Consider the following 21,241-nt stretch of genomic DNA (forward strand, 5'->3'; position numbering starts at 1 on the left):
TTCATAATTATTGTATGAACATATATTAGTATATATTTTCTACGTACAGTTCTTTCTTTTGTATGAATGAAAAAATGTTATCACTGAATAAATAATATTTGTTTTCATATCATCTTAATAATTTTCTTCTTATTATATTTTTTTTTTTTAAACTAATTTATAAAATAAAATTTAATCTCTTTGCTATTAAATAATTTATTTAAATATTATGTACAATTATCATTTATTTTTATTCAATTTTATTTCTATAATAATCTATATTGAAATTGTTCTAAATTTTAAAATTTTTTTTTGTTTGTGAAAAATAAATGAAGTAAATATATAATAATTCATTTTATAAAATTTAAAATAAATTAAATAAATGAAAAAAAATAAAATATGAATGGCTTCTTTTATCATTTTCAATATATAAAACTATAGTTATTTTTTGTATTAGTTAATATATAATAAAACTAATGATGTATACAATGATAAAATATTTCAATTCCATCATTTTTATTAAAATCTTTATTTTTACTCTTTTATTTTGGATGATTCGTTATAATAATGATTTGGTATTATAATAATATTTCGCATAATACTTTATTTTTTGTTACTGAACATTTTATTTTTAAAAATAACATTTTCTTAGCATGGAAATATATGTTCTTATAAATAATATGTTTACTTTTTTTTTCTTTAGAATAGCTGCAATGGATTATTGGATGAGAACTATAAGTTAGATAGAGATTTATACTTAACAACTAATCGACAGTTAGCACATCATTCAGTGAATAGAAATTTTAATGGACGATATAATAATGTGCTAGATGAAGAACATATATCTAAAAATAGAAAAGACATATTATTACAAAACAAAGAATCAAAAGGAAGTGAATTAAAAAGAGAAGAATGGCATAAAGTGCATAAAAGTAGTAATTCTTCGTTATCTAGTAGAGCAGATGTATTTTGTGAAAAAACAATATTCAGCATATTACATTCCATTGACAAAATAAAGAATAACGATGAAATGAACAATTGGGAAAAGAGTAAAGCCATAAATAGAAAGAAGATAAAAATATTATTAATTCCTGCCATTTTATTTTTATTGGTATCATTAGCATATTCAAAATTAGGGCTTAAGTTTAAGGAAACAACTGGTATAGGAAATACGTATTATTATCTTTTGACTATAATTTTTTTAGGTTTTGCATTAGCGATATACTTATCTGTTGTATTAGGCTTTATTTATACCTGTAGAAAAATTAAAAAATATAGAACTATAAATAAATATAAGTAACAAATTTGTAATAATGGTAGGGTTCATTTATAAAAAAAACTTTTAACTTCTAAAAAATAGTTATGTAGTATTCTTAAGAATATTATGCTCACAAGAAGAGTACCTGAAGTTACATTATTCTTATAATACCACCTGAACTTGCATATTTGTTTATATATAAAATATAATAATATATATTCATAACCTTTATTGAATTTGATTGATTTATTTTATAAATTTGTATATTAATATATTCTTTGTGTTTAATTTAATACATCGACCATACAATATATATTATTTTAATTATATTTTTGTTTGTAAAATATATGTATGTTTCATAAAATTCATAAAAAAACTGCTTTTATTATAATTTTGTTAAATTGGTAGGAAATTCATGTTATTACATTAGAATGTGCACTTATTTTGTTTCCATTTCCTTTATTCTTTTTAGTAAAATAGGATTATTTCGTCATTCCATTAAAAAGAGAAAGTATGATATTTTTATAAATTAAATGTAGATGTCTTTTCTTAAAAAAATATAATAAATAAATAGTATTTATTTAATTTTGTAATAAAATTGTAATTTATATGTACTATAAAGTTTATTATGTTAAATATATTAATATATGTATTTGGAGCAAAATGATTTTTAAGGATTGTTTAAATTTTTTAAGGTTTTAAATTATTAGTTATAAATGTGTAACAGTATCATATTTGTTCAAAAAATATGTTAGTTATTTTTGGTAAATAATTTGAGGGAACATTAATAAACGTAACTAAATAAAAAATTAATATTCTAAATAATTTGATTCCATAAAATGTTATTTTAATTCAATGTATAAAAATTACTTAAATATATATTATAACGAAGAATTATAAATATATATTCCACTTCCATTTTTATTTTTTCTTAACAGCTACATATGAGCATACATGTGAAAAAGGATTAAACGTTTATTAACCCTTCCTTTAGTAATGTACCTTATTTTGTTTCGTAATAATCATCATTTTTCTGTTTATGCTACTATGTAGTTTTGTATATAAGTGTGAAAAATGTATTGTTATTAATGATTACATATATTTTAAAATGTGCAAAATTGAAGTTAAGTACTACTTACATTTTGATACTAATGATTCTACTTTTTTTAATGAAATAAAAAGTAATAAATGTAAATGAACATAACTTTGATTTATACAAAAACGTGGCAATTAGTTATTATTAAATTGATACTTTATAATAGAATTGAATAAATGAAAAATGTATATTTATATAAAAGGTTTAATTAAAAAAGAGTTAAATATAACATTTTGCATGCAGTGTATATATGAGCGCTTGAGGTGATTAGACGTAATATAACAATGTATCTCTACTTTAAATTCAAATAGACTTAAAAGTTATATTTAGTATATTTTTGAGTTATTAGAGTTTTGTAGATTTATAATCTCATGTCCCGTGAATTATATTTTATATATTGTTAAATTATTTATGTATGAATTTATGTGATACAATAAAGTGGAATTAACAAATGAATAATTGTGAATTGGAACATTTATATACATAATAATAAAACATTAGATAAATAAGATTATTATATTTCCCCTTTAGTTAATATTAGACGCCAGAGTATCTATTAAAATATTTAATTTTATGTATATAATGTATATATATTAATATGGTAAAATATAATATAAATTATTGTTTGTATCAGATATAAGTATATTTAGCATAACGCATTTTTTCCAGGAATAATATTTGTGTTTATAGTTTTCATATGTATTTATTTTCAGCGGTCCAAAATATATTTGATAAAAGATAATAAATTGTAATATTTTGTTATCTGTTCTATTCCAAATATTTTATATTTTTATATATTGAAATATATAAAATAAATACATATTTGCAAATAAAATTGTATTTTTTTAATTTATTTTAAAGTATTTATTTTTAAAAAATATATTTATATATATTTTCTAGGAGTATTAAAAATTCCGCGTCCACTGTTTGTTTATCTAGTAAGTAGACTTTCATTTTTAATTGTATATTATATATTTTAGTATTTTATCTATTTATACATTAACATTAATTTTTAAAGAATTAAAATTTAAACATCATTTCAAATTGTGTTATGATAATTTAATATAATAATATTTATTGCTTCTGAGATAATAATAGTGGACATTTAATTTTGTGAATCCATTAATATATTTTATATATCCTAGTAATAAATTGAGAAAAAATATATTATTTATGATAATAGTTATTGTGCATGCATCAGAATATAATACCATAAAAAGTGATATAATTTTTTAATTATATTAAGAAATCAATAAAAATAGTTAATATACATAATGCACTTATTTTTTTATTGAATGTGGTGCATTATAAGAATGCATAACCATTGCATATTAATTTAGAGCGCTTTTCTTTTTAGCATAATATCATATTTTTAAGAAAACGCAGTACTCGAAAAAAAAAATTAAAATATATTTAATTAAAATAAATAATGAATTAATTATAAAAGTATATGAATTAGTGCAATAATAGGAAACTATCGTAATCCCACATAATATATCGATATAATTACATTAAAGTACGTTTGAGAAATGGACTACTGGATTGAAGTTTCTGTTTGAACTTGTAACATGGGGATTATTGTTTAGTAAAATATTTTATGAGGATGAAAATTACATGAACATAAAATGTTAAAAAATGTAAATACGTCAAATTAAAAAAAGGACAGGGCATAAACTATTGTAGTAGTACATATGGAAGCACTCGAAAATTCAAAAATGAGAAATTGGAATTTAAGTAAGGAAAATTATTAAAATTATACCTAGAAGTTACGGCAAAAGAGGAATTTTAAACGTATCTTAATTTAAGAAATGGTGAGTTAATAACTGAAAATATTAAAAACAGTAATGACAATAAAAAAACAAAAAATTCGATTGAATAAATAAGTGGAAGGACATAAAAAATTTTATAAAAAGTAGAAAAAAAACATTGGTTATATAGTTTGAAAAATGTATGGAAGACAGAATATGATTACATAAAAAACAATGAAAAATTAAAAGAGAATATCTTAAATTCAATTGGAAGTGATCCATTCCTAGATAGGAAAAAAGCTTCGGGTATGCAATGGATATCAAATAAGGACATGATTGTAATAAGATATTTGAAATAGGACTGATATAAAATATTAACAGAGGGATATCAAAATAAGTTGGATAAAAATGAAAATGAAGAAAATAAAGATGATTAACTATTAAAAAATGTAAAAGAATTGTAGAATAAAGTAAGTAATGAAGAAATATATAAAAAAAAATTTAGCATAATTGTTTATATTTGTACATTTGATAGCACTAAAAGAATATGGAAAATAATATTATATAGAAAATAGTGTATCGTACCTGCACAATTGCATGATTGAATCTTAGACAAAAGACAAGTTACATAAAGAATAACAGATAAAAAGAAATATTATTAATTCAATTATTTACGCTTCGGAAAATAATAAAAACTAGGATATTTATTGTTATAAATATGAGATCTCTATTTATTAGGAAATAATAGATTCGATAGGATTATATACATATGTAAATTCTATACATATGTAGAATACCGTAGAGAAATCCTATAAAATATTAGAATAATACACAATAGTAATAGATAGATAGTACATAAAATATATTAGAATGCTATTAAAGAGAAATATGATTATACCCATAAGAAATGTTTATTAAATATTGTTACATAGAAATGGAATAAAGAAAATTAATTACAAAATGAGTATTATAAAAGAAAAAAAAAGTATAAAATATGAATATAGAAATACATTTATTTAATATATATTATAATTATAAATAATTTTCTCTTTCAATAAGAACATGTATAAGAAAGTTTTATTAATACTTGTTTCAAAAGAATATACAAACATGTTTATATATATATAAAATGACAAGTTAATATATATATATCAAACATTAAAATATTACTATATGTAATATTAAGTAATATATTTTGTTTTACTACTTAATATGTAATTTCTTTCAATGAAATCATACAATATAAATAATGTATTACTAGTATTTTTAAAATGTATTTTTATTTTATTTTTTTTCTTATACATATTTTAGATTATTCGATAACATATTATTGGGTAGCGGACACCCACAATTATAAAGTTAAAATGTATATTAGTATTGTATATAAACATTATTTTAATATATATATGTTATTTATTAATATTGTATTGGTTTTTTTTTATATATTTTATTTGTTTAAACATTATTTATTCAATTTAATATTTAAATATATTAAATTCTAAATATTTATATAAAAAAAAATCATAAAACAAAATTTCAAATGTATCATCCATGAGTACGTTCTTTATTCATAGAAGATGATATATATTCTTTTTTATTTCTAAATATATATTAACTGAATTGTGCGATAAAATTATTTTTGGGTAATTAGTATATATGATCATTATTTTAAATTATTTCTAAAAGCATTTTTATGATATTATATGTCTTTAATTTGGATAATAATATATTCCTAAATCTATATATACAACTTTTTTATAGTTAGTACAACAGTCTATGTGAGAATTATAGAATATTAACTTATGATATATTGATATTTCTCTGTAGTATATTATTATAGGTGTTAAAATATTTAAGTAATAAGATGTAAATCATATTTATACTGAAATTATTTATCTCATTTTTATTATTTTAATAAAATATTTTTGAAACAAAAAAATGCACTAATAAATTTCTCTCCTTTATTTTTATATTATATTATTATTTGTATTATGTTATATAGATACTCGAGAAAAAAGGATAAATATATTAAAATTATTTTTTATAAATAAATATTTTAATTGTATAAAATAATAAAAAATTTCAATGTAATTTTTCTCAAATTTTTTGTTATTTAACTTTATGACAGAGCCATATGACATCTTATTTTTGACAGGATAAAAATAACAGTATTATTAATAGTGTTTTTTAAAATAATATTGTATATATAAAATACATATATAAAAGGATTTTTTTAAGTTTTGTATCATACGCATTAGCGATTTATTTTAAAAAACGAAGGCTAAAAATTCATTAATCTCAAATAAAGTTAAATTTTATTGTTTTGCATTAAAGGATCTGACAGGAAAAAGATAATAAATATTATGTACAGTCATAAATATACATGTATTTTATATATTTAACAATTTTTCATAAAAATGTCACATTAAAATGTTTTTTAAATACTAAAAAATTTTATTGTTTTTAAAAAGGAAATTTTTTTAATAATACATAGCACACTTATATTCATAAAGAAATTCGCAGAAATTCATAATATTTAAAATAAATATATGGTAAGGGTATTTATTATAGAGTTTTACATATAAAAGTTATTTTCATTAAATTTTTATACATTCATCATCACATTTATTCATAGAATATTTTATACAATAAGTATATGCCTATATTTTTATGATATTTATTATATAATTAATATATATATATATATATATATAATAAAAATGAAATGATGAAATATTTTATATATGGAGTGATATATATTTAAGCATCCAAATATAAAAATATTATTATTACAAAGCATATATATATATATGAAAAAATTTATTAAATATTACTATATTTAATATATTATTAACTTAATAAATATATAAGTAAAGAATTTACTCTCTAACTATCAATTTTTTATGTAGAAAAATTACATAATAAACAAGAAATATATTCATAACTCTTCAAGAATATAAGTATATAATAGCATATGAATAAAAATTGCAAAAAATATAAAACTGTTTTAAAGCTATATTTAAAAATAATGTATATAATTTTAGTATTAATTACTTTATTACATATAATGGGACATATATTTATTAATTCTTATATTTCGATTAATCGTTTAAACGTATCTATGTGAAGCCATTTTCTGAACTTAATATATGTATGATATTATAAGGTAAAGTGGCTAGCAATTCGTCTTAAGTATTTTAAAGTGTCAATTAATTAATTATTTATAAATATTGATTAATTTAGCATGTAATAATTCTTTAATATTCATTGATTTTTTTTTTTTATTAATTATATTTTATTTTTTAATAGAATGATTATTAGAAAAGAATATTTGTCTGTTCAAGTATTCAGTTTTAATATTAATTTATAAACTGTTGTATTATTAAATATTTTTAATTAATATTAAAAGCCATGAACGAAGTCAGAGTGCAAGAAAATTATGTCATATATATTATTAAAAAATTAAAAATTTAATTTATCTTATATAACAATAAAAGTAACCTCGTTTAAATATCGTATAATTCATATATATCAGACTTTTAATCGTTTTTTCATAAAATATATAAAAAGCTGACATTGTTCATACTTCCGATTAATTAAATTCCATTAAATCATTGTTACGGTATATCTATATTTTTGTTGTAATTATTCTGCTTATAGCAAATTATTTTAAAAATAATTTTTATAAGACATTAGTTTACTTAAAATGATTTTTTATTATTTTAATCGTAACAAAGAAATTTAAAATAATATTTTTTAAAAGACGAATTTATGTATTTTATATTATATAATTTTATTAAATTTTATCCAATTACCTAGCTGAATTAACCAAACCATTTAAATAATATGAAAATAAAATATAAGTAAATTTTTTCAAGTAAATTATCTTTACAGCAAGTCTAATTGTAGTAATTATGTAACATTCATTGTTCTTTTAGAAACTATTCCATTTATATCATTTTAATATATTTACATAAAAAATTTACTAATTACATTTAAATTTTTTTTTCTCTTTATACATTTAATTATATGTTATTATTATATAATATATACAATTTATAAAATATATATATGACAGAAACAATAAAAAAAAATTATAATCTATCACCTATTGAATATAAGTGTTATAATTATATAAATAATAATTTTAATATCGAATAAGTTTTAGCGGCGGTAAATAATTTTGACATGATGATACAAGCTAACAAATTCTTTTTCTTCATTAAAATCTGCGCATTTTCCTTTTTAATATGGACATATCAGAATTTATATAAGGTAGGATAACTGCTATATTTAACAATTTCTATAATACATTTTTTTGTAATCATACATTTTAATTTTAAAAATTAATATTTTATTCATGCAAAAATATTTATATTTTTATTTAATATCAAATATTTGCTCATATTTTTAGAAAAATACATATGGAATATCATATATTAAGAAAATTGATCTAAGTAATTCATTATATGTAAGAGTAGACAGATTATTAAATGAAGAAAGAGGTTTACATTCCCCCAATGGAAGCATACCTTTAGAAAAAATGTCTCAAAAAAACTTTAAAGTGTCATCTGATACATCAAATAATAATGATAACTATGAAGGACGGCATAGAAAATTAGAAGGAAAATCTTCAAAAAAGGAAAAAAACGTATCACCATCCATTATTAAACCTAAAAAAGAATTAGATGATACATATAATGTTAAAATGGTAAAAGCACTTGATAATGAATACAAAGAAGTAAATAACCTTAAATGTGAATTTGCACAAAAATTTCTAAGGCGTATTCTTGTTATTACTCCAGTTATATTGTCCAGTATTGCTGCATTGGTGGTATTAATGTTAACAAAGGATAATATTCTAACAGGCCTTTCTGCCACATTATCCCTTTCAATATTTGTTTCAATATTTATTTTAACAGTATTAGTTACTTACTGTAAATTATTGAAAAATATGTACAAGGGTAATAATAAGTAAAATTACGTAAGAGCATTTCTAAATACATATAAAGAATAAAAAATAGGGTAATTCTTGGATATATATATATTGAATGCTTGTATATTAGAATACAGTAATTTTATCTTTTTGATAATATATATATATATAAAAACTCTTAATAGGTAATATGAGAATTCTAGTTTTTTTAACTTTAATCTAAATGAAATCTTTTAAAATTATTTATATTTTTCTTAATATAGATAGTTTGTTAATTTTTTTGGTGTTCGTCTTTATAATTTATTCTGTATAAGTGCTGTAAAAATATCTACATTTTTAATTTATTTATTTTTTTATTTGTATGTGTATATAAATTACCAATAAACTATGTTTAAGTTATTATATTATATTTATATTATTATTACTTGTTTTACTGGGTTAGTAATTTAATATGTTATTTTTTATTAGTTCATCTGTATCTCAATATGTATGTACATTATTTAGGTTATAACTTTTAACGTTTCATAATTTTTCTATATATGTCTATATATTTAGTGAAGATTTATTGTTGTTTGTCATATATTAATTAGAACGGCTATTTAGAGAAATATAACATGAAATTGCATAATATTCATAATTTCTTTAAATTCTAGTGAAAAGTTGATACTTTAAATACTTGTAAATTTTCATAAGTTAAATATATATAATATTATTATATTTATCTTGATGATTTTTATGTTTAATTTATTATAAAAATTTATTACTATAATAAAGCGAAGAAGAAAATGTTTATTTCTTTGTGTTTTTTAAGGAATTTAATATATTTTATTAATTCACCTATTTTTTAAAATATTACAATTTTAAAATTATATAATTAAAACAAAACAAATTGTGTACTAGTGTTTTTGCAATATTTCTTCTAACAAAACATTTATGTTATGTTAAGCTATAAATTAATAAATTCCATATACAAATAAAAATGTAAAATAATTTGAATGGTACACTAAGTGGGTAATATCATTTACAGTTTAAATATATGTATACTAGAGGGATAGAAAAATTTGGATGAATAAAATTTTAAAATAATACATGATATTAGGAGAAAAAAATAATAGAATAATTCATTTCTTATTTTATATAATATTTTTATTATTATAAGTACATTTATATAATATATTTATAATTGCTTTGTTCCTTATCATTTATGTTGTAATAAATGTTAAATTAAAGCACTCTCATTAACTATTAGTATATGTGTTTGGTTATCTAGAAATTATTACTAAAAAGAAAAATATATATGCTTTATTATTATTATTATATGGCATCTAAGAAATATACTTCAAGTAAATATATTAGAAAAAATAACATTTCACTGTAGGTGATATTCTAGTTAAATATTTATATAAAAAATTATTTATTCTTTAACTTATAAATTATAAGTTGTTATAACAAAAACTATAAAAATATTAGATTTCCTAAAATTTTCATAACAAAAACTGTTTTGACTTGTTCCAATTATTAAATGAAGTATTATTAAAAATGTTATATCTATTTATTTTATTGTTAATATTTAATAAAAATTATATATTAATAAAAACTTTATATATTAATTTTTTGAACATTATAATAAAATATGTAAATATATATATGTTTTTAACATATAATTTAAATAAATATATAGGGGAATACTAAAATATCTTATTGCTGATATATTATCATTTAGTGGAATTTTTTAAAGATTGTTGTAAAATGCATTTATGTAACTAATTTACCTAATAATTTATACGAACTAATTTGAAAGTTATAATGAATATGTAATTTCTTTAAATTTTTAATATATTTTTATTGTCTTATTTTCATATTATTTTATTTTTTTACTTTTCAGAATTTAGGAGCAACTAAGAAAAAAAAAATTATTTGTATATTTGAACAAGATTATAAACTTGATGGTACTACATGATAATTTGATTTATTAAACCATTTAAAAGAAACACATATTAATATATATAATATTGAATATAATCTTAATAATAATTGTAAACAGAGAAATATGATGCCTACATTAATTAGTTATAGTTTTAGTGATCATGAGTACCTTATTGTATTGAATGCATGATTAAACGAAAAAATAAAAGGTTATATATATGCAGGATCTAAATGTGAATATAAAATAAAATTATATGAGCTACACATTCAGAAATTGTAGAAAAATTAGAAACGAATATAGATAGTGAGGAATAGTGTACAAGAAGTGAATCTACTTATAACTGTTATATTTCACATGAATTAAAAACTGCTTTTTCTGTTGGTTTTACTATACGGGGAATTTTTGTTATTACTTTTTTATTTTTTGTATAAGTTTATATAAGAATTATCGTTAATAAATATGAAACTTAAGAATAAAATTTCACTTTATTTTCATTAAAATATTATTGTTGTTATATATATATAAACATATTTCATTTCTTTTCGTTTTATATTATAGTTCAGTCCCATGGGACACTGAATTCATAGTCACCTAAATAAGGAAAAAAAAGAATAATAAAGGACATAATTCCCGAAGAATCACGTGAATTATTAAAAATATTTGCTGAAAATGGGATTTCACATTCAGAAGACGAAGGAATTAGGATAGGTTATCATTCTTCAGCAATTTAGTAATTTACTTGTAATGCTGAATTGGTAATTTACTTTTAAACTGATATGAGAAAGGAAAAGATTAATTCTTGGAATATTTCATTAAGCTGTAAAAGGAAAAATAAATAATATAATGAAAATATAAATAACACATAAATATTGAAAAAAGAATATTTACACTTATTAATATAAGACATTAATATTAATGATACATTGAACATAATATATTAGTAAATTTTATATTATATTATATTATAGATTAAAAAAAAATATATGGTGAATATATCGTATTTTATTTTATAAATTGCATATTTCTCTAAGAAAGTATTATAAGATATAATTCTATTAATTATGTTATTCTCTATAATATATAACTAATAATTTATATGCTAATTCTACTGACTTTAATTATAAGAAGCACTATAATTTAAACTGTCAGATGCTTTATTTGTTATTATAATTTTTTGATTCTAGCATTATTTCATTAAATATCATAAGAAAAAATCATTTGTTGTAATAATTAATATGAATTGAAAATTCTATAATAATGTTTCTAAAATAATTTTAAATAAATAGCAAAAAATATATAATTGAAAGTCTTTACATTTCAGGATTTATAATAATATAGTTACAAATTTAAGTACAACATATATATATAATATACAGCATATATATTATATTACAAATATATGTACATAACATGTAATTTATTCTTTATAAATACAATAATTATTATAATAAATTATGTTGTATTTTTCAATTCTCTTTATATTTTTCATATATTTTTTTCCTATATAGTATTCATAAAAATAAGTAATAATATTTATATAAAGAAAGTATAAAAATGATAATGAATAATTCTAATGCTTTCTTATAAATATTTTAAATGAACGAAATTTATTATCATTGTTGAAGTTATAAATTATATATACAACATAATGTTGTTGTCATTCCTTAATTATCTTAATATTTTTTAAATGTATAATTATATATATTTTTATTTAGTCTTAATGGGAGCTAATATTTTTACTAAAATATTCGTACAGAATATTTTTTCATTACGTTTTTACTTCTACTCATGCATCATATTTATATATATATACTTTTTTTTTTTTACGGAAATATTTCAGTGAATGATATATATTAAACAAGATAATGAAAATAGAAAGGAAATATATATACAAAGAAAATTTATTATGTTATTCATTTGTTATAATATACATTTATTAATTATTTTTGAGGCATTAGTTTTAATTTTGTGCATTTCTTCTATATAATGAAACTATACATATATAGGAAATAAATTATGATGTTAATGTTAACATTTCATTATTAATAAATCAGTTGTTACTTATATTACTTTAATTTTTATTTGTAGTATGTACTCATAGGAAAATACAAAACATATAATAATTATAATTATATAAATTTTACTGTAATAACAAAGAAATTTTATCCAAAATTATAGATGAATATTATGTATTTATATACTTTATATTATTAAGTTTATTAAGTAAAAATAAATATATCCAAAAATTAGTTCTTTTTTTTAATATATAATATTTCAGATGAGATAAATTGTTAAATATGAGCAATAAACAAAAAAAAAGAAAAGAAATTAAATAAGAAAATAAAACATCTCATAATTGTTAAATATTTTGTGTATATTTAATGAAATAAAAAACTATATACAGATAGAAAAATAGGTAAACTTAAACAACTAGGAATTCATATAATAGTCCGAGAAGTTTGGACACGTTTATAATATGAAAAATAAATCTTGTTAAATATCGGTAAATAAAAATTACGTTAGAAAAGATTAAGTATAAAAATGGACAATAATGAAATTGATATAAAAAAGGAATACTGAAATTATAAATATGTCATATAATTTATAGATAATTAGAACACATGTAAGAATGAATAAAGAACTAATAGCAATTACTTATCTGCCTTATTTCCTAATACACATTATTATTTTTTTTGGATTTAAAAATATTAAATCAAATGTTTTTTTTTTATATTAAAAAAAGTGAAAAAAAATATATAAATTATATTCATAATCGTAATTACCATAAAGTTATAATGTTAACAGGAGATATAAATTTCTATGTTTATACACAATTTTTTAACTTGAGAACATTTAATAAATTTTAATATATTCTATTAAAAACAAAAAATAACTTGGGTAATGAATGTTAAGTGATCTAAAAGATTATTAATTTAAAATTAATATTTATGAGAAATTTTTATTTCAAGTAACATTAAATCTACAAGATAGCAATAATGATTAGAGGATTAATATTAATATTAATATATATATATATAATAATACCATTAATTTATGTTGTATACATTTACTAAGACACCAATTAAGTATTTCAAGAAAAAATGAAAATAATTTATTGATAATTCTTTCATTTTGATGCGTTTGCATATTTATATAATTTATATTGTCGTGAATATATTCAATTTATATAACATGAATATAATAATTTTAGAAAAAACGAATGCTCCTAAAAAATATGAACTACATTAGGAACTTGAAAATTTAGAAAATAATTATTAAAATAAACTTGTACGATTATATAATTTTTTATCATTGAATATTCTTCATAATACGTAGCATTAATTATTAAGTTGCGTTGTTATGCTTTTTTATATAAACACAAATTTGTAAATTTTGACAGAGTCATCCAAACGAAAGAATTATTTAAATGTCTTGAATCAAGAACCTTATAAATTATGCTTATATCTAAATATGTAAAATTATATAATGTATATGCATATGAAAATATTAAATAAAAAAATAATTATCTTAATTTTTGTAATTTTACAGGGTACTGTACATTATGTAGAATACTGAAAATTCAAAGATACTTTACATTTACTTTTAATTAATTATTGTATTAAAAAGTAGTTCCACGAATAAATTAGTATCAATTTATGATTATATGATAAACATAATATATTTATGATATTATATTTTAATAATTATCTTTCTTTATTAAACTAAATAAACAGTCTGGAATACAAGTATTTTTGCTTTTATAGGTATATTTCATTAATAATCTAATATATTCTATTTGAGTATGTTCCATAGTTTTAATCATTTAATATATTATTTTACGTTATATTTATTTATGTACCAATAAAAATTATATATGATATTATTATATCCATAAAAGTGTCAAAAAGGAAAATAGTGCATTAAAGGTTTTTTTAAATTTTATTTTATGTTATATTATATATTAACTTTTTTTATTTTTTAATATTATTATTTTTCGCTATAAAATATTTTATTTAAAATAATTTGTTTATGGTAATTTTTTTTTTAATAATTATAATTAATAAAAAAATTTTCTTATTATATACATGATTACATAGTTATTATGTTTTTTTAATATTACATTTTTTCTATATATTGTAAATTAATATACTGCCTAAAGCAAAAAAAAACAAAATAATAGAAATATAAATTAATTCTCAAATTTAATAATTTTTATTTTTGTCGTAATATATAAAATACTATTTTTTTTAATTATATGGAAAATACAGAATTGTATTTATAATGATGACATACCATTGTATAAAAGAGTTAAATTGGATAGAACTCTTTAAAATATTATAAATTTTGTTTTTAATTAAATAACAGAATATAACATTAAAATTATTCTAGTACAATTATTTTGGATGTAATATATATATGGGCCACAATAGATTATAATTTGTGATATACAAAAAAGACCTTTTTTATTTTTTCTCACCATCATATGATTACTACTATGTACTAAGATATAACCTGCATTTTTTAGTTGTAATGATGTACAAAAAGTATAACCGATATAACAAATAAAGCTTATTATTTGATAGTTCAATAAAACAATGACTATATTCCTAATATATACTAATATGCTTATTCTCAATACATATCTTATTTTTTTATTCTAATTATAAAATAAAATTTGTGTGTACCAGTAAATCCATTTTATTTTCTTTCTGAAAATATTAATAACAAAAGAATAGAACTGTTATGTTAGGCTATTAAAATATGTATATTTTTGGAGCATTCATTAATAAAATTAGTTTACGCGAATATCATTTTGATGTTTTTTTTTTATAAATAAATTTAATGGAAATATATACAAAAATATTTTTTAAAATATCTCAACTTTTTTATACCTTATATATTACTCGTGAAATTTAATACATTTTTAGAACATAAAATAAAATAACTACATAAATTACCATACTCTAATTTCACTAACTTGTCAGTATACTGTACATTTTTTACCTAAATATATGTATTGTAAAATTAAATAAATCCAACTTTAATGAAAAAAATAAATATTCTAAATATGTAAATTACTAATATATATCCATTTTAATTGGATATTTTAATATTTAACTATTGAGGTATATTAAGTTACCATAAAATTTACTTTATATTTTTGATGCTTCACGTTGAATATGAATACATATAATTATAAGAAAAGTTTTATTATACATGAGGAAATTTATCTACTTATAAATAATAGAAATATTTCCATTTTATTTTAATGTGTCTTTTATATAACTTTAGATAATTAGAATAATGTAGATGGAATATTTGAATCGAGAATTGTTATAATATTTTCAGAAAAAGAGAAGGGAATAAATAGTATAGAATTAAAGATATCTTATATGAAAATGCATATAATGATTTATGCAATGAACAGATAATGATAAATTAAAAAATGATCGATTGTATTAAAGATAAAGATACTCCAAATGTATACAAAATCATTTTTATGAGACGGATATCTGTAATATTCAAGCCATATGTAGTGATAGATATATTTTTTAAAAACAAATATGAGCATTTATTTATATATATAAAAACAGAAAATATGCCTGCTCTACCAAGAAAAAAAGTTTAAAACTTTCAGAATGCATGTGTGCTATTTAGCATCTACTCTATTGAATACTTTTTTATAGTATTTTTTTTACCTTTTTAATTTTTATCCCATTAGGAAATTTGTAATATATACTAGGGTGAGAAATACTAAGACGATTATTTAATACTCAAGAGGATGTTACAACTGTATTGTTTTTAGTAAAATTTTATATACTTTAATGTTTTATGTACTTTTAAAGTTCTTAAATAGGTCGCTTAACTAGGAAGAGACAAAATAAAGGTTTAGTTATAATTGATAAATTGTTTTCAGAAATATATATTTCTTATATCTAATAAAGTTTTCCTTTATGCATAATGAAAAAATGTTAACACAAATTAACTGTTGTATACTTATAACTTTTTTCTTATGGAATCTAGGTATTGTACAGGTATATGCTGATACACAAAAGTAAAGGTATATATATTAAATAATATAAACGGTCCTCTTGTTTCCATATATTTTTTGTATTACGATTAATTATTTTGAACATTTATATATAATATTTTTTTCTTGATTCATTAAAATGTGAAAATCCAATTGGTCATTATTCAGAATAAAAATATATGCTCTATATGCAAAAATTATATTTGTAATTATTTCGTGTGAATTTGTATAACATACATGTAATGTTTAAACTATTATATAATAATGCAATTAATATATCTTCTCTCATATAATGAAGTGATTTATATTTTTACAATTCCTCTTATTTTTTTTTTTTTAAAGGTTGTAAGTTTTCATTTTTTATATTATTAATAAATATATGATATATTACTTATAAATTTAATATTTTGAATTTTTTTTTCATTAATAGAACAAAAAATATCTCATTTTCTGTGTTTTCATGTAGCTTTTATTTAATTGTAAATATAACAAATCATTTATGCTAAAAATTCTTATAAATATTTTATATTTCATAATTTATTTGATATAAGAATGTATTAATAAATTTCTAAATACTTTTATAATTCAAGTATGAAATTATTATACAATAATAATATAATTCTGCTTCAGAAAAGTAATTTTTAATAGAATATTATCAATTTTAGAATTTATGAAGCTTTATATTTAAATCAGGAGTTTTATGATAATTATATATTTTACTTTCTATCTTATATGATTACAGGAGATAATAATCTTTTATAAGAATTAATTGAATATATATCATAAAATATATTAATAAAAACAACTTATTCTCATGTATATATTTGACATAAATAAACAGGTACATTCCTATACCATCATTCTTCTTACGTCAATATATATTATACAATAATTCATAATTATTTAATATATTTCTTATGAATAAATATATTATCTAGAAAAAAATATATATATATAAATCAACTAATATAAAAAATTTTCATTTAAATATAATAATAAAAAATATATCGGATTAAATACTATAACCTCTAAAAAATATATTACAAAAATAAAAGATCGGTCTTTATTTACGTTCGAAATTTATTGTTTTTTATTGGACTAGGTGATATGTCATATATTTTGCGTTTTAAATATATTGCATACCATAAAAAAAGGAATATTTTTATACAACAACTAATGTTAATACTATAAATAATAGGGAAATATATGTACAAAATATTTTTTTTTTTTTTTTATTACTATTATTTTACTGGTACAATAATTAATATTTTTTTAGAAATATACAATATTTCCAAAATATAATTTTTAAAATATTAGAATTATTAGTAAGAAAACATCGTTTTAATATTTGAAAATAGTCGTAACACTGAGAGTAATGAATTTTGTATATTCTCTATATTCTGTATACACTCTATATAAATATTAAGGAAGCATATATATTTTTTTGGTTTCATGAAAATTAATAAAAAAAATTAATTATTTCACTATATTAAATAAATAATTCATATATTTTAAATATAAATTAAAGAATTAAATTTATATTATTTTAATTAAGGATATATTTTTTAAAAGAGTATTTATATAAAAATTTTATGGTTTATTTTTGAAGTTTTTTTTTTTTTTTTGTCTCTGTTGTAATAGTAATTGTAGTTATTCATTTTATATTATGATTTCAGAAAAAAATAAAACAAATAAATTAAAAAAAATAATAATAGTTCCCTCTATCATTAAAAGAATATTATATTATTTTTAATTGAATCGTTGTTGAATCTATTTTCATATTAATGGTCTATATAATGGAGGAAAAAATTAAGTCACTGTCATTTAATAAAATTGTTACTTTTATTCTTTTAAGTTGGATAAGTCATTTTGTAATTTATATGGTTATAATAATTTTTAATAAATGTATATATAATATTTTTATTGCTCGAGTTTTATATGTGATAATAATTTTTTTTAGTATGATATTATTTATTCGATTACATAACTTTTTTTTGTTTATTTAGAGTAAATATAACAAATCATTGTATAAATGCTACAATAGTAGTAGAATATTATATATAACAAATTGTCGTTTACTGGCAAAATATAAGGAGGATAAGAATCCAAATATTGTTTGTTTAAAAGAAGAGTTACCAAATGGCGTGAACAATAAAAAGGATATATATATAAATGAAAGCCTGGACGCAAGAAAAAAAAAACAATCAAATTGTAGTTCATCAAGTAATACAAGAGACCATAAAGCAGTTATGAAAAATAAATCTTGTATATTTGAAACCAACAAATATTCCTATTTGGAAAAAAAAATATTCAAAGAACTTGATTATGTGCATTTTCTTAAAAACAATAAAACAATAAGTGATAAGCTTTACAAAAAAATAATAGGTAAAAGACGCTCATTAAAGATCTCTTTTCCTTTGATATTGTTCTTGCTTTTATTCATTGCATTCATAGTAGAATGTTTTTCTGGGTATGGAGCTTCAAATGGGATATATATTTTATTGTTTACGTGCATTGGTCAGCCGAACATAAAAACTTTTAGAGAAAGTTGGTTCGGTAAACTTTTAGAAGACATATTTAAAACTGTTGTAGATAATAATGGTACAGGAAGAATAATTTTTCTTAGAAATATATGTTTTGGTGTATTATATATGTTACTTTTCATTATATTAGGTACAGTATTTATATCAGTGGTTATTTATTACCATAAAAAAGTTAACAAATATAATAAAATTAAGTTTAGGAAAAGATAAAATATAAAGCAAGATATATGTTTCTTTCCGTAATGAAGTATTTAATATGGAGTAATCTGTAATATGTTTATTCGTATGTTTATTTTACGCTTATATAATTAGATAATTTTATAAATACTTTTATGTATATCTTCCCTTTGTAGTTACAGGATAATATAAAAATATGTTCTATGTTTTTTGTTGAATTTAAATTTTTTTCTGTTTTTTGTTTAGTATTTTAAGGTATATTTTCAATATAATTAAATACAGTAGCCTATATACAGTTATATATGTTTGTATTTCTTTTGATTCTTTTGAAAATTTTATTTTTCTGTACTTAAAATAATATATTATAATAAAAATAATATAATTTTAGTAACGTTCATTAATATACATTTGTAATTTGTGAAATGGTGTATTATATTTTATAAACTGTTTCAATTTAAAATTATTAAATGTTGACACAATTAAATGAATGTTTCATTAGTTTTAATTAAAAGATATAGGTGTCCTTTTTTACATAAAATGCAGCAAAGTGTAGATTTTTTGTTACCGTTATATATATATATTATAAAAAGCACTTAATATTTATTCTATAAAATAAAATTTTATAAAGAATTCGTTATAAAAGAAATTTATTCTATATAAATTGTTTTTCATGCGTTTAGTTCTTATTATTTGTCTTAAAAGGTAAAATAATTATATACAATAAAAAAATACCTCTGTAAAGTACATTCTATTTATAATTATTTAATGACCTAGGAATAATAGAAATTCTACAATTAGATGATAAATTAGAAGCACTGGTTTTTTATTATTGTGTTTAATTTTTACGTTAATTAAATTTTGTAAAATTATTTAAATATATATAATATTGAAAACCTAAAAAATAAATATATTGTATATATATATCATCGCATTAGGTAAAAAAATTAATAAATTAAATGTAATCGTATTATAATATATAATATTTTGAAATTTATATATATATTTTTGTTTTTTTCATAATAATAATGTTATGAAAATGTGTTATTTATATGTATAGAAATTTTCATTTAAAGTAATTAAAATAAATGTATTTTTTTGTGCGATAATATAATTATACGCACATAAACATTCATATATATATATGCTAGCTTTTAACATTGTATATAAATATATTAAGGTAATAGTCAATATTATTTTAAAAATATATAATAATATGTATAATTTATATATAGAATTAGTAATTTCTTCAAAGTAATAATGAAAACATAAAAAAAAAAATAAAAAAATAAAAATAATTTCCTTTTTGTGTATTATTTATAATCAGTAACATTTCTAATATTTGTTTTATGAGTATTAATAAGTTATATTAATGGTTTACTTTGTTTTTTGTGCAGAGTTTTAACTAAATGTTATTTATAAAATTACCCATACAACAGTTTAACAAATAAATTTCATAACAATATTTCATTTATTAAATATTATTTTTTATAAATTAAAATTAAAATAATAATGTAATATAAATATATACTTTAATTATCATCATTAC

At 18.2% G+C, this 21,241-nt stretch overlaps 3 protein-coding genes and 1 pseudogene across 4 annotated transcripts; all 4 read left to right on the plus strand.

Annotated features, from left to right (window-relative positions):
- Positions 1–467: 467 nt before the first annotated feature.
- PmUG01_00025300 (Plasmodium exported protein, unknown function) lies at positions 468–1,279 on the plus strand (the record flags this gene model as incomplete). Its single annotated transcript, XM_029007221.1, has 2 exons — positions 468–554; positions 683–1,279. The coding sequence occupies 2 exons, from the start codon at positions 468–470 to the stop codon at positions 1,277–1,279; spliced, it is 684 nt and encodes a 227-aa protein (XP_028859318.1).
- Positions 1,280–8,269: 6,990 nt separating this feature from the next.
- On the plus strand, positions 8,270–9,059 carry PmUG01_00025400 (Plasmodium exported protein, unknown function; the record flags this gene model as incomplete). Its single annotated transcript, XM_029007232.1, has 2 exons — positions 8,270–8,356; positions 8,496–9,059. The coding sequence occupies 2 exons, from the start codon at positions 8,270–8,272 to the stop codon at positions 9,057–9,059; spliced, it is 651 nt and encodes a 216-aa protein (XP_028859319.1).
- A 1,846-nt stretch (positions 9,060–10,905) lies between these two features.
- PmUG01_00025500 lies at positions 10,906–11,666 on the plus strand (annotated as a pseudogene). Its single transcript is given in 4 exon segments — positions 10,906–11,220; positions 11,235–11,351; positions 11,365–11,538; positions 11,553–11,666. Coding segments are annotated over 4 exon segments (720 nt in total).
- A 7,105-nt stretch (positions 11,667–18,771) lies between these two features.
- PmUG01_00025600 (fam-l protein) lies at positions 18,772–19,728 on the plus strand (the record flags this gene model as incomplete). The annotated part of the gene is made up of 2 exons (XM_029007244.1): positions 18,772–18,858; positions 18,982–19,728. 2 exons carry the CDS (start codon positions 18,772–18,774, stop codon positions 19,726–19,728), a joined length of 834 nt encoding a protein of 277 aa, XP_028859320.1.
- Positions 19,729–21,241: the final 1,513 nt, after the last annotated feature.

Source organism: Plasmodium malariae, assembly GCF_900090045.1.
Source record: "Plasmodium malariae genome assembly, contig: PmUG01_00_9, whole genome shotgun sequence".
Taxonomy (NCBI): domain Eukaryota; phylum Apicomplexa; class Aconoidasida; order Haemosporida; family Plasmodiidae; genus Plasmodium; species Plasmodium malariae.